We start from the raw sequence: 14,874 nt of genomic DNA, 5'->3' as shown, positions 1-14,874 counted from the left end.
ACACAAGCAATCTACACATTGTCTTCTAGCGTCCGTTTTGGACATGTTAGGGACTGCGTGTCAGGTTCCACTCATTACATGAATAGTGACTTTTCAAAATAAACTAACATATTCACAAGAAGTTAGGTTTAGGCAACAAAACAACTTAGTTAGGTTAAGGAAAAGATCTTGGTTTGGGATAAAATAACAAATGATAATTTGTAACGTAAAATAACTATGTTTGTTACGCAACGTACGTAGGTGACATTAGTTAACTGCTTGCATAACAAAAGTAAGGTAAAATAAGTCAATATTGACTTGGTTTCACACAGCACACTCATAGCAGTTTAGCGGGTGAATGTCCTGTGTTTTTTTGACCAACCGTCAAAAGTTCAAAGTCAGTAGATCTAAGACTTGATTCTCACTCTCCAAGTGATGTGACTCACCACATCGCTTGTTCAGAGCCATGTACAAAGTGATATATTAAGTCTTCAGTCTAAAATATTGTGAAATGACCACCTGCAAATATGTGCAAAAATACTGAACATGTTTGAAGTGTGAAGGGAAAGTGTTTTCTGACCAGAAAATGAGTAGTCACCTAGCAAGCCAAAGAGCCTGATATACAGTATTCCATCAGGCTGAGCATGGCTTTGACAAAATACTTGCTCTGGGTTTGGTAATGTTGATTTGATAATCTTGGGTCCTCTAGTTGACAAAAATTGCTAAAGAATTCATCTTTGAACCAAAGAATGTACCTAAAATGTACTATTGTAAGCTTCTACCTGAACATCTGACAACAGAAAATGGCCCTCTAATTGGTGCTTTTTGTCACATGAATCCATTCATGGTAGAGGAAAAATATGTTTGCAGTATTCATACAACACAATCTCATTTCAGAGTTAATTCTCATTTCATGAAATTTTATGAGACTGTGTTATTTATGAGCAGATGCAGCCCCATCCCCAAACTGACTAAACAACAGCAGCTGTGGGCTGCACCATCCAAACCCAAAGAGGAGGTGAAGTGGTTCTCATGGCTGGCTGGCTTCATATGCAGGATACTGTGATTCGGACGATCTTTTGCCCAGGATGAACACGAATCCGGACACAATTTTGTCAACGAACACAGGATTATGTTGTTTGCAATTCTTGTGTGGCAGGTCTGAACGGTGAGCGGTGTGATGTGTGCGAGTTGGCCTGGATCTCATACTCAGTGGTGCTGCTGACAAAGCACTCTAATGTGTCAATATGAAATATGTGGAAGTCAATGTGCACATCAGACACTATCAATATAAAGCTGGGAGCTGCTGAAAAAGTGTGCTTGATTAATCTTTCAAGGTAAAATGTAAGTAATTTCTGTTTATTATTTACAGTCTTATTTTTCGGAACTTGGCCGTCATTTCTACCGGTTGTGATAACACTGTAATGTAATTGCAAAGCTCTGGGAACAAGATGACATCACTGCAAAAAACGTCCATGGGGCGAGATGAGCAGAAGGACAATCAGAGAGGTTGTAAACAAACCAGCAGTTTAACAGAGTCAATTTATTTTGAGGTAACTACTCATCTAATACCTAATAGGGTCATTGCCCCTCACCGTCTGATACGGTCGCAACGCACTTTCAACTAACTCCAATGTAAACTCACCCGGGTCATTATTAGACGCTCAGAGCGGCTGATGTGGTATAAAGAGCGAGAAAGTCCACACAGGGCATGTGGGCCTGGTGGTGGATAGACAAACAGATACAAGACTTTCAGCCAGGAGACGCTGCTTGTGTCAAGCGCAAAACGAAAAGTAAACTTTGTCACGTGAGTCGTTAGTGTCGTTAGTCACTAGGTTCGCTAGTCATTTGGTCGTCACGTCAAGTTAACGTCAAACACTCTTTTCTTAAACCTAACTAAGTAGTTTTGTTGCCTAAACCTAACTTCCAATGAAGACCGAATTGTTTTTTTTTTGGAAAAGTGGAAAATGACACACCAGCTCTGACACATCCAAAACTGACGCTAGAGGGGTACCTGGAGCGTCCTGGTTTGAAGTGTCGGGCTACTAATCAAATTAATTTGACGAGTTGGGAGTGAGAATGTGCTGCATTTTATATATATATATATATATATATATATATATATAATTGTCATAAAGATCAAATCCATCTTAGTCCCATCAACCCAGTGACAAGATAATCAAATTGTTGATGGTGTCAAAAGTTGAGCAGTCACTGTGTCTCCAGTTGTGACAAGTTTCTCCACTTTTTGATTACATTTCCCAAAGTGACACATCCAATGTTGTTGCCTACTGAGGAGATGATGAGCAGCAGGTTATCTTGAGCTCAGCATGAGGGTTGCCTCGCTGCAGATATCCTGATTGGTTGGTGTGTGTCTGCACACTGAGAAGAAGATGCCTTCACAGCCTGTTAGACAGTTCAAGCTCTACTCGAAACACCAACTTTCTTCTAAAGTATAGAGACAGTGTGAGTCAAGTTTCCTCAAACGAATGCTCTGTTAAAAGTTTTGTTTTACATATAGAATAACAACTGCTGCATTCAGTGTGTGAATACAATGTTTGTATAATCAGCCAAAGCAGGTGATGCTTATCTGTAAAATGAGTGAAAGTGTTTAAAACGCTTACTATTTTTGCCTTATACATTTCCTCTAATTAACCCTGTCTCCTACAAAATTACATTCCCATACAAACTACTCTGCACTCTCAATTACGGTTCGAGGGAAGCCTTAAGTTTTAGGAGACAGGGCTGCCTTAATATGAATCATTGATGAACTTCTCGTATTTAATAATTGACAATTAATAAGGGTGGGAAGTTCAATCGCCCGGCTCCTCCTACCCACATACCAAAGACACTTGGGAAAGACACTGAAGCCCAAATTGCCTCGGATGGTTTGGCAGCACCTTGCATGGTAGCTTGCTGCTGTCTGTGTGTGAGTGTGTGTGTGTGTGAATGGGTTAACGAGAAGAATATCGTAAAGCCCTTTGGATAAAAGCGCACTATCAATGCAGCTATTTATTCTTTATATGCGGGAACTGAGGAAGTCATATTTATGATACAAGACAGCCTACAACTTTGTATCGATAAACCGAAGTGTGGCCATCTGCTGTCCTTACATCACCATAAGTGGAGCCGCGGAGAAGAGCTTGATGCTTATTAAAGGGCAGCACAGAAACATGTGAGCGTGATTAGTTGTCTGTCAATGCGCGTCAGCCCTGCGATAGTCTGGCGGCCAATAATATGTTGTAAGAATGGTTGCACTGAGACAAAAGTTGAATCTACTGTTGATTTAAATGTTGGATCATTTCTTCAAGGTGAGATTCGAGATTGAGGGCGATCTAACTGCGTAGGGTGGAGTTTTATTTCAAATGTTTGGCAGTCCCTCCCCTGTGGTAATATGAACAAATAATTTAAAAGCTTCTGATGGTGGTTCAACATAAAACAGACAGTTGCCCTGAGGGCAAAACGAAGAGTTCATTCTGGCTATGAACGAATCATCATCCTGGCATTGGAACAGAGCTGATATATCATCATCAAATCAAATTTATAATACTTATGGAAATAAAAAGTGTGGGGTTTATGGGGGGCCATAACCTTTCCTCTGCTGATAAAAATCCTGAGCATTACTGTTGCCTAATATAGGAGATTATAGTGTGTCTAATGTAGAATTAATGTAAGTTTTTAATTAGCTAATCTCCAGTGGTATCACGTTTAATATTCATGTATGGCACAGTGGACAACTATTATACAGTACAGTGTATCTATGGCTAAGGTTACTCCCTCTCGTATCTTAGAGCACTGGCGACACCTTGTGTCAGGATGGGTGTCCGTTTCACAGCAGAATGGAAGCAATTCATTTTGTAGATGAAAATCACAGTACTGCACTTTAAAATGATGTACCGTGCTGTGTCTGTGTCCGTGCAAATTCTAGTGGTTTACCTGTAGCCTAAACTTCATTGAAATATCTTGCAACAATAATTAATCCGTGCTTGTTTTCCCTAAAATTTTCAGAAATTAATTGAACGCTTCTCCGATCAAGAAGCGCAATTCAGCGTCTTCGTGTTTGAATAAGAAGTTATAATAAAACATGACGTCGCCCTGCTTACAAGTTGCATAAAGCTAATTGAGAATGTAAGTAACACCAGGGCCAATGCTAAAATATATGTGTATATATATATATATATAGGGTTTATTGGAAGGTGCCGAATTAAAGAATGGCTCCCAAAGCGTACTGTGGCCTGAGGAGTTGTCTCATCTAAGTTGAACACATTTGGGTAAAAATGAGACAACGTTAAATTCATACGTTTGTAAAGGAAGATTTGTCACAAGAGAGAATGGAGTGCATCTGTGCCTGGTTGTAGCCGGTCCCACTGCAGAATGTGAATGTTTTTAATAAAAAGCTTGCTGTATTAATAAAGCATATATGAAGTTAGTATTATAGTCTGGGGGCGTTTCTGCCCCTGCACCAGTTGCGGGAGGACCTTTAAGTGGCAGTAGACCTGCTTCTGTAACACCATGAGCAGATCCTCCAATTGGCCAATCGGAAATGATAACAACCCTGCCGTGATGAGGAACTACGCGCTCATTGGGTGCCCTTTGTATGACGCACAGAGTCGAGCAGCGCGGATTGGTCGCTCGCTCACCTTTTTATTTCTGCAGGCATCCCACCACTTTTGTACCGGAACACCAGCAACCTACAGGTACAGAAGCCGACTCTTTTAAATTACATATATAACGTTATATTAACAATCTGACAGTGGAGTTTATCTGCTAACACCACCGTGTAATGGGACGTTTTGTGTTGCATTTATCAGGGTAGTAATGTTTAGCTTTCGGTGAAGTTGTCACACGTAACGGTCGGTCAGGAAGTTGTATAAATGTGACATCTTGATTACAGAATGAACGTAACGTACACGAATGGTTATTATATATTTATTTATATGAGTTCGTGTCACTCTGTGGTTCATGTGGCTTAGTGTTTATGCAGAAATTACATCCGTTGTAAAGTGGTGGATTCAGGATCTGGACACATCAGGGATCAGAGAGACAAATCCAGGAGTCCAGTCAGAGTCGATCAAGACAATAACATAAGTGTTCATTCATAACACTCGTTCGCAATGTTAATGATTTATTATCTGCATGCATTGTAGTTTGCTAAAAATCTATATTTTTTTATTTATTAATTGTTTTTTTTATTACATTGTCAGATAAAACGTTAACAGGCGGTTTGAAACAGTTTATAAATGTGTTTAATTCTAATTAAAACATGTACCTTTTTTTAAGTCTAACCTCAATGTCCACTTATTACATTTCCTTTAGAGCTTTCAGCCTCATATTATGACTTTCATCAGCAGAAGGAGTTTTTTTTTTAGTTGAAGACTTTTCTAACATTTAGTAACTGTGTAATATTATGCTGTCAATCATTTAATATCAATTTTACACCTGTTATGAATACCTGAAAGGCTGTAGTTGACAAGTAACACTTATTAAACACTTGCAACCTAATACATATTGTGGTGTGTTTTAAACCATGCATAAATAAACACACAAAGTTTTTCCATAAACATGTCTCAAAAGGTTCACACAAGAGATGACCACAAACAATGGGGCTTCTGGGAAACGCAGTGCTCTTGGCATCTTTTTTATAACGTGTGCTCTCTCCATACTTCACAGATTCGACCATGGATCTTGTGCTGGACGTTGCCGACTATTACGTCCTGTCCCCGTATGTGTACCCTGCATCGTGGCCTGAGGGCGGGGCCCTGCGGCAGATTATCAGCCTGTTGGTGCTGACCAACCTCGGGGCTGCAGTCCTCTACCTGGGCCTGGGAGTCATCAACTACTTCCTCGTCTTTGACCACAGTCTAATGAAACATCCACAATTCCTAGAGGTATGAACTTAAGCCTATATCTTCATTTTATGATCTGCGTGATAGCACTGCTAAACTCTGACATTATTGCCAAATAAACATGATTTGTGTTGGCGTGAAGATACACCCCAGCACTTTTTGTGTCTCAAATTAATACTGCTGCCTTTTAAATGACTTTCATAAGCAAACAAGATCATCAGTGAGAATATTGGCTATTTCTATATACAGTAGTTATTCTTAATGCCTGTCATGGGATCAGTTGGAAATCAGACAATATGATGCATCCAGCCGACCGCGCACAGACCCAGATCTGGTTCTGACCTGCAGTCGGAGCTCCGGCGGGAGGTGGAGGGCTTCGCTCCCGGCAGCGGGAGGCCACTCCTCCAGACTGGAGCAGAATGCCTTGCTGCTCTGCCGGTACTACCGCTATTTATCCTTTTTGCCAAATCCATTTTGTATTTTTTTTTATCCTACTTAGAATCAGGTTCAGAGGGAGATCAAATATGCGATGACTTCTCTTCCCTTGATCAGCATCCCCACAGTGGCCTTGTTTTTCGCTGAAGTCAGAGGATACAGCAAACTGTACGACACTGTCGATGAATCTCCGCTGGGTGAGTTGAAGAACGACCTCACCAGCTTTCAGTTGTTCTGTTATCTTGTTGTTTACAAGGACGTACCAAGTGTGGTGACGTGGTCTGTGTGCTTTCAGGTTGGCCGGGGCTCTTCCTGAGTATGATCTCCTTCCTGCTTTTCACTGACATGTGTATCTACTGGATTCATCGCTTCCTACATCATAAGAGTATTTACAAGGTGAGTACAATTGTGGGAGGGGGAGGGTTTCTTTATTTGTCCAGGTTTCATCTCTGTTTGGCAACTTCTTGTTATTTAGTGGCAGATATATTCACCAAATAACATCAGCAGATAATATAGGCCCAGCCAAAAGGTGCATCGTTATACTTAGACCAAATAAAGACATATTTCATGTTTTATTGAATGTTATTTTGTATGTGTGTGTATATGTATATATCATTTTGATCTCCAGAAAAGGCCTTTACAGACAAAGACATGTACATTACTTGATTTATTTGGGATTTGGGAGGTCTAATGTTGTATAAGATGTATTGCCAACACAACACAAATAAAGAGCAGGACAGCAGGTATGAATTATTATTTTGTCATTTAGCCCCTAACCAAAGTTATACAACAGTATAGTAACCACATTCACTGCATCTCTTCTTATCTCCATTATTCATATCTTCTGTAGTGTCTTCACATGTTTTTATAATAACCATATATAAAAGGATATTATATAAAATGTTTTTTAGAGAAAGCAGTTACTTTCTCTCTCTCTGACCTCTTTGCCTTCTTCTCCCCGACAGCTGTTTCACAAACCACACCACTTGTGGAAGATCCCCTCTCCCTTCGCGAGCCACGCCTTTCATCCAGTAGACGGCTTCATGCAGGGACTCCCATACCACATCTACCCCTTCCTCTTCCCCCTCCACAAGGTGCTCTACTTGGCCCTGTACGTTTTCGTCAACATCTGGACCATCTCTATCCACGACGGTGACTACCGCGTCCCCAACGTTCTGACGAGCGCCATTAACGGCTCGGCTCACCACACTGACCACCACCTCTTCTTCGACTACAACTACGGCCAGTACTTCACTCTGTGGGACCGCCTGGGAGGCTCCTACAGGCACCCGTCGGCTCTGATGGGGAAGGGTCCCCATGATCTGATCCGGAAACTCCAAGCGGACGGAAAGTTAGGAGACTGCAGAGTGAAGGCTATAGGGCAAGTGAATGGAGACGCTCAGAGAAGAGTCACATTTAAAGAGGAGTAACAGAAGGGGAGGTTCCATTTAAATGCTGAAAGTGATCAATATTTTTATAAAGACAATGTGCTACACCCATACTCAGCTGGGAAACAAATCGCAGCATCATTTCAGTTCTTGTATTTGCCAAATATGCTGTTGTGAGATTTTAAACACTAGTGGATACATGTGAGATGTTTCCCCCCTGGGTTCTTATCATTAGAGGCAGGCTTTGATATCAACACAGAATAAAATGTTGGCATTTTACATTTCTGAACCAAAATCTGTTTCATATCAACATTTCTACATTAGTGCATATTAGAGATGCACCAATACCGATATCTGATATCGGTCCGATACTGAATCAAAGAGCTGGATCGAGCATCGGTGACAGAAGGCTGATGTGGTATAAGATACCATTATTTTAATAAATAACAATTCTGTACATGAATATCTATGTTGTTGTTTTTTGTTACATTTGTTTTTAGAAGTTTTGGCAGACTTTGATTAACTGTATTTGTGATATGTCAAAAACAAACGTAATCCGGGAGAACATATCCATCCATCCATCCATTATTCAAACAGCTTATCCTATTCAGAGCCGCGGGGGGGGAGGGCTCATCGCAGGGCCGACACATAGAGACAGACAACCATTCACTCTCACATTCACACCTACGGGCAATTTAGAGTCATCCATTAACCAAAGCTGCATGTCTTTGGAGTGTAGCTCCACACACACAGGGGCCGCCCAACCTGGGATCGAACCTGGGTCCGGAGAAAGAAATGTTCCCCTCCAAATTTACTCAGCCTTTTTATAATATGGGAAAAACAATTTTTAGGAGGCCAGGCTGTTGGGGTCGCTACATTCTTTGACAGTCCAATAAATAGAGCAGACTGCAGGTAAAAGTGGCCAAATTCTGAATTTTGTGTGAACAGCACAAATCCCATGGAATCTGATCTTTTTCATTCTGATTTGGGCCACTTTCATATGTGGGACTAAGTCAGTTTTCTTGCAGTGTGGATGTGTCTGAATGCAGGCTTTTACGTTGCTCAGTCTTAATGAGCATTTGTTCATTGTGAGTTCAGACTGAACTTGAAAAACATGTCAAACTGCTTCCACAGAAAAATTCCGTATTTTTCAACGATTTTCAAAATTGTGGAGATTCAATTTTCATGTCTTCACTCTGTCTGATGAGGTGATTCCATCATCATTAGTATGTGAATTACAGACCCTTTGTGTCAACAGATCCAACAGATCAGCTGATGAAAAACGTGTGATGTGGTTGAAAGCTCGGGGGGGAAAGAGCTAATTGGTCGACCCTGAGATTGGATTGTTTTATCAAACTAGAGCAATGCAGTTCAACAATTGATGGCTTGTTAGTTGTATGCAACCAAACTGATTTTAGATCACCATTCATAATTATATTTGAATACATCAATTTATTTCCCACTACAGTTTCGTCAAGCTTTTTAGTGTAAAATCCATGCAGCAGATTAAAGAAGAGTTGGATACAAAATCGACTTCCTGGCTTGTGCAAATGCTAGATTCAGTTTGATGTACAAGCAGGGAGAACATTAAATTACGTAGCGTCCTCTTCATCTTCTTAAGCCGTATATGCAAAAGTGCACATAAGAAAAACAGATCAACCAGAAAAAGCAGCTTGTTACAGCAGACATGATCACTCCATCTTCGGGGGCTTCCTACTCGTGCTGATGTTTGGCTCCCAGTCGCTGCGCAGTGTCGTCATGTCAGTGATGGAGATGATCTCAGCAGAAAAAGAAGGGCATCCAGAGGAAGGATCGCATGGCTGTCCCTGCTGCCATGCCTGCCAGCAATCCCAGAGCCAGATGCTCGAAGACTCCATCAAATGGGTCCCTCTGAACAACCACCTGGTGGGTTCCTTAGAGAAAAGACAAAGAGAAATCATTTCACTGTATTTGGTGGCCTAAAAGTAGTCAAAATGAAATAAGTTGAGTCTATGGTTGCTAAGTCGAGGGCAGTTTAGAGTTAGTTTTTGTGTGTCCTGCATCATTATGGTGAAATACCTGGTCCTGCTCCAGGTGTGATGTAGACAGTATGGTAGCTGTTGATGGGGACGGCTTGGTAGAAGTCGTCATATGGGTCGTATGTGAACACCTACAGGCAGAAAACCATTAGCAAACATCACTGAGTGAATTATGTCTCAGCTCTGACGGAGAACGATGGATCACTCACCGGGTTTCTCCTGGTGTCTAGCAGAGTCAGTTTCCACGCTCTGAAAAAGACATGAACAGGAAAGAAGCACTGATGGTTGTAAAGGGCTGTGGTGGAGGAAGTATTCATCATTTCTTAAGGAAAAGAACTGTGAAAAGAACTACAAGTAAAAGGTCTGCATTCAAAACCTTACTTAAGTAAAATTATGTAAGTATTATCAGCAAAATGTGAAAAGTAAAAGTACACATTGTGCAGTAATATATTTTCCGTTGACACCAGACCGGCTTTCATTTCCAACAATGCAATGCGGTTGTGACGACAGGGGTACTATAAAAGACAATGGCGGACAGCTCTGTAGCGTCAATACCGCTTACATTTAAGTGTCAGTAGGCCTATACAATTTAAGTTATAGGAATACACACTAAAGTAAAGTAAGTCTGTCAGGAACCCCTTGGAAAAGAGATTTTAAATCTCAATGGGACCATGTTGACTAAATAAAGGTTAAATAAAATAAAAAATACCTCAAGTACCTCAAATGTGTACTTAAGTAGGCCTAGTACTTGAGTAAATGTACTCAGTTGCATGCCACTACTGGTAAAGGGAGGCAGAGCAGACAAGACGAGAGTGAAGTGAGAGGACCTACATGGATTCATCCTCGCTGTTAGCACACAGGTTGACTGTTGAGCCGCTTGTGAGCTGAACCACGATGAGATTCTCCCTGGGATTGCTCTCCGGTGGACTCACACCTGCAGTTAAAGAAGAGATTCACCCAAACATGAGCATGTTGTCATCATGGCTTCTGTCAGTCAAAACCTCAAAGAAAGATGGAAGATCATACATTAAGTGTAGTTGGGTACAATTAAATAGTGCATTTTGGAAGACATCGACTATGTACCTGATTCAATTAAATCAGTGAAACACATGACCTTTTTATAAGATTTACAAACTAGTAGTCTGCTGATACTCAAACTGATTGTAGTGTTTATATTGTCAGTACTTTATGACTAGATGAAACAAAGTACATGATATCAAGACTCTTTAAAGAGTAGAGCCATTTGTAAGCCTTAAGAACAGCTTTAGTCATGTTGTCATGTTTTCACACTGGTACTGGAGGTCCATATAAAGCTTTAGGGACGTCTGCATGGATTTGATATCTACACCACGAAAGACATTTGGTTTGCTCTTCTTTTTGTGAATAATATTTAATATTTTTCTTAAGCTGGTCCTATTGTTATCCTTGCATGAAAGATCTGTGTTTGCGCTGATACGGGGCATCTGGTTCTGTGAAATGCTCTCGTACTCCTCGGCTGCTGAATGCCCCTGCAGAGCAATCCTCAAACAAAACCGGTGTTCTAGTTCCATACTAAATACTTGTTGTCTGCAGTACATTAAACTTCTGCTGCCTCGCCTATTTTTCACTTCTGGATCAAACGCAGTTGTATTTTTGTATTTGTTCTTCCGGTTTAGCGCTAGTAGTGTAAACAACGATGAATATTTGGGACTACACTGTGCAATCGGATGAAGGCCTGAAATTACATGAGGACATTTTGAATTACTTTGTAGTGTCTCTTAGTGTAGATCCTCCTCTATGAGGAACTTCAAAAGCACCATAGCATTATCAGTACACCTACCGATCAGACTCTTGACATTTATAATATGAGTTCATCTTAAATAAACCCGTCTGTCTGCTAACGAGCTGAACCCTTTCAAAATATGGATAGGAATAAAAGTGTAAAGTTTGGCGTATGTTTAAATAATAATAATGCTAACTTTGCAAAAGTAGTAAATTAAGCACTTTTGACGTGTATTGTGGATTTATTTTATTTATTTTTAAAGATGGACTTGCCGAAAAGGCTAAAGGCAGCTCGCTTTACCTCGACACTCCAGGCCCGACCTCACGTCCACGCATGCTGTCTTGAGGCTGACGCGGTGCTCCAGCTCTCGCCTGCTGTCAGTCTTATAGAAGCAAAGACTCCCGTCTATCCAAAGGTCACACCAGTTCAGCTTCCAGCGTTTTAAGACAGAAGCTAGAGGGGAGACACACGTCACAGTAAGTGGACCATCGGTGTTTATGCTGGAAGGGGTAGGATTAGTCAAAATTAAGAAATTGACCATTTATTGAGCTGAAATTGATGGTCAAGTAATTGTTGAGTCGGTGCTATGATCAATTTTAGAAGTAACGAAAGTTGTAGTTTCATAACAGGTACAGTTTTCACTTATACGTACTGTGTGTAGCATTTAAGGGGATCTGTTGGCAGAAATGGCTTATAATATAGGTATTGGAATTGTGCACTTATTATAAAAGCCAAAGTTATCATCCTTCCTTTAATAACACATATGGTTTGAATAATCCGGTCTCTACTCACTTTGTCTCCACAGCCAGCCTGACCTCAGGAGCGCCATGTGTCGCTGTTGTCCCAGTTCTTATGATAATAATGGAAATAATCCAGTCGAGGCAAAAGAAGAAGAAAAAATTAAGTTTTGGTGTTTACACAAGACTAAAGGATCCAGCAGCTGGTTTTGGACTCCTCTGACTGTGTTTACATTCCCTCCGTGCCCCAGACAGTGAGATACTGGTAGATTATTGTGGACTAAGGTTGACTCACTGGATCATTCTGGATTAAGAGAGTGTTTGGCCCCTCCCCCTCTTCTCATCTTCCTCACTCTTTCTTGACTGATCTGTCTTGTTGACTCTCACGACGTGTGCCATACCTTGTTTATATTGATGAATACTCTTGTTACATGCTCATAAACTAAACTCATGTGAACCGTGTCCCATTCATTTCTCTGCTCATATATAGCATGCTTTTACAAGTTAATCCCTGCACTTAAATAACAACCTGAGGATTAAGCTAATTGTCAGCCGGTTCAGTTATGAGAGTCTTCCCAAGATGTCGGCAGGGCGGGCTGTGACACTCTGGTGACATCATTTCCTTTTTATAGCTTCGAGAAAAAACTAGGCTCCTCCAGCTGAGTCACCTGATTGTCTATTTAGAGTAATTTCTTAATTCAGTTTATGGTTATTGTCTGCAGTGAAATAACTGTCAAACTCATCTCGGAGACCTTCTGTTTTTTCCATGAAACCAACTCAGCTTCTTTGTGACCATATTCCCCTGCAGTGACGAGTTAAAATCATTTAGTGTGTGAAATAGAGCATCCAGATATGCCACCTTGGCCACGCATTGTATATCTGTGAAGAGCTTTGTCGGCACTTGGACAGACACATCCACAACAACTTCAGACAATCTGGAATTGACCATAGCTGTGATCCGTGAGTTTTTTAGGAACAGATTGGTGTCTGTTGACTTGGAACATGGTGCTGTTGGAAATAATATTGAAACAATCTGTTTTTGTGCTGTTTCGGTAGTACAACAATATATTCATTGTAGCTTTTCTCTTGGTGATATCGGATATTTTCTCCAAAAACAAACTTTGGATCTCCCCAAATGTCTATTAACTGTGTAAATGAACTACGACACGGCAAACTATCCAGAGAAATTTTCTAAAAGAGACGAAAATCGAATGGAGTCTGGCGAGCTTTAAACCCTTCAGGACCTCAAATAAATGTAATTGATAATCATATACACAGACACAATAGTTCACTGTGGGTGCATTGGCCATTTAATGGCCAAATGGTGTGTGTCCGTCCAGCATCCCATACAGCAGGGGTTCTTAACCTTTTTGACCTCGGGGCCCAACTTTTCAAGTACAAAGTGTCCCGGGGCCCATTCAAATATTAACACTATTAGTTTAACTAATTGATCTCACTCTTGGTTTGATTTGTATTCAATAACTATATTGTTACCTGTTCAACTCCACCCCTATTTTGGAGCAAAACCGCCTAAAATGACATACCCAAATTAAAATGGCTGTAGCTTCTGAACCACTGTGACTATATGCATCAAAAGTGTCAGAAAACCTGTAGGTCATATAGAAACAGAGCAGTGGGCCTTTGGAGTCAGTAAAAATTGAAGATTTTTGTCCGCATAAAATAAAAAAAGTATCTTTCAGTATAAATAACTGCCTGTGGCTGTATCTGTACAGGTAAAGGACAGTATAGGGCTGTAACTACACTATCAGTGAACAACTGCCTCAAATTTGAAGAAGATTGGACAAAGTATGACGATTCTACAGTGTTTCTTCCATGAAGAGATCCAGGCGGAGCTCTAAAAGGATATTTGGAGACCCAAATGGACACATGGTAACCAAATGATATTCTGACACACTAAAGGTGTTTCTCCCTTTATATTTTGATATTACATTATTTTCCTTTTAGCCTTTGCAAATGCTATATATATATACATGGTATGTAATTGGCGGACTTACTGTGCGTAATGGCTGCGACTGAGCGCACGATCGAGTATGAGGGTAGCTCAGTTACGCAAGGTTATACGATGGTTGAAGGATCATAGAAAATGAGCATAAGGTTTGTACTTTAAGTACTAGTGTTTTCTGAAGCTACTAGCCCCATGGTAACATCCGCTAGCACATTGTTGGGTCTGTAATGTGTCTTTTTCCGTCGAAATACTGCAAGATCCGACTTGCAGCGGTTATGGCGACTTTGGACAGTGTGTGTTTGGGCTCCTTCTGTGAAAAATCCAAAAAGAATTAAAGAAAATCGATGATTTCTTTGCAAAGATGAGGATTTTGGGCATGCTGGGATACCAAACACGGCCATTTTTTGTGACGTAGTTTGCGGAAGCAAGCCGTAGGAACGGAACGGAAGGGGAGGGGATCGAGGACGCCGGTGTCCTCGCGGAGTTGAACAGGCAAAACCCTTGTCAAATACATGAGATGATACAATGTAATGATCACAAAGACATTTATTTATCATGTGTATGTAAACCTGCATACACAACAAGAAGCCCAACAGGCTTTCCCACGAGCGTTGGATGTTTCGTCGCTCGGTGTCGCTTTATTTTCATCTTAGTGGTTAAATCATGTAATGTTTATGACTCATTAAATGATTTAAAACTGCTGCCCTCTAGTGGTTAAATCATGTAATGTTTATGACTCATTA

At 40.7% G+C, this 14,874-nt stretch overlaps 2 protein-coding genes across 2 annotated transcripts; one reads left to right on the top strand and one right to left on the bottom strand.

Moving 5' to 3' along the window:
- Positions 1-4,637: 4,637 nt before the first annotated feature.
- On the top strand, positions 4,638-8,111 carry sc5d (sterol-C5-desaturase). Its single transcript, XM_031869030.1, has 5 exons — positions 4,638-4,676; positions 5,650-5,867; positions 6,325-6,457; positions 6,556-6,656; positions 7,226-8,111. Exons 2-5 carry the CDS (start codon positions 5,658-5,660, stop codon positions 7,688-7,690), a joined length of 909 nt encoding a protein of 302 aa, XP_031724890.1. The 5' UTR covers positions 4,638-4,676; positions 5,650-5,657; the 3' UTR covers positions 7,691-8,111.
- Positions 8,112-9,148: 1,037 nt separating this feature from the next.
- plekhb1 (pleckstrin homology domain containing B1) lies at positions 9,149-12,399 on the bottom strand. Its single transcript, XM_031868937.1, has 6 exons — positions 12,221-12,399; positions 11,729-11,881; positions 10,498-10,600; positions 9,876-9,915; positions 9,707-9,797; positions 9,149-9,561 (listed from the first exon to the last, which is right to left on the bottom strand). The coding sequence occupies exons 1-6, from the start codon at positions 12,255-12,257 to the stop codon at positions 9,428-9,430; spliced, it is 558 nt and encodes a 185-aa protein (XP_031724797.1). The 5' UTR covers positions 12,258-12,399; the 3' UTR covers positions 9,149-9,427.
- Between the last annotated feature and the right edge of the window lie 2,475 nt (positions 12,400-14,874).

Source organism: Anarrhichthys ocellatus, unplaced genomic scaffold, assembly GCF_004355925.1.
Source record: "Anarrhichthys ocellatus isolate YVR2014 unplaced genomic scaffold, GSC_Weel_1.0 scaffold45, whole genome shotgun sequence".
Lineage (NCBI taxonomy): Eukaryota > Metazoa > Chordata > Actinopteri > Perciformes > Anarhichadidae > Anarrhichthys > Anarrhichthys ocellatus.
The sequence above is the reverse complement of the archived record's forward strand: the minus strand, read 5'-3'. Positions and strand labels throughout refer to the sequence as shown.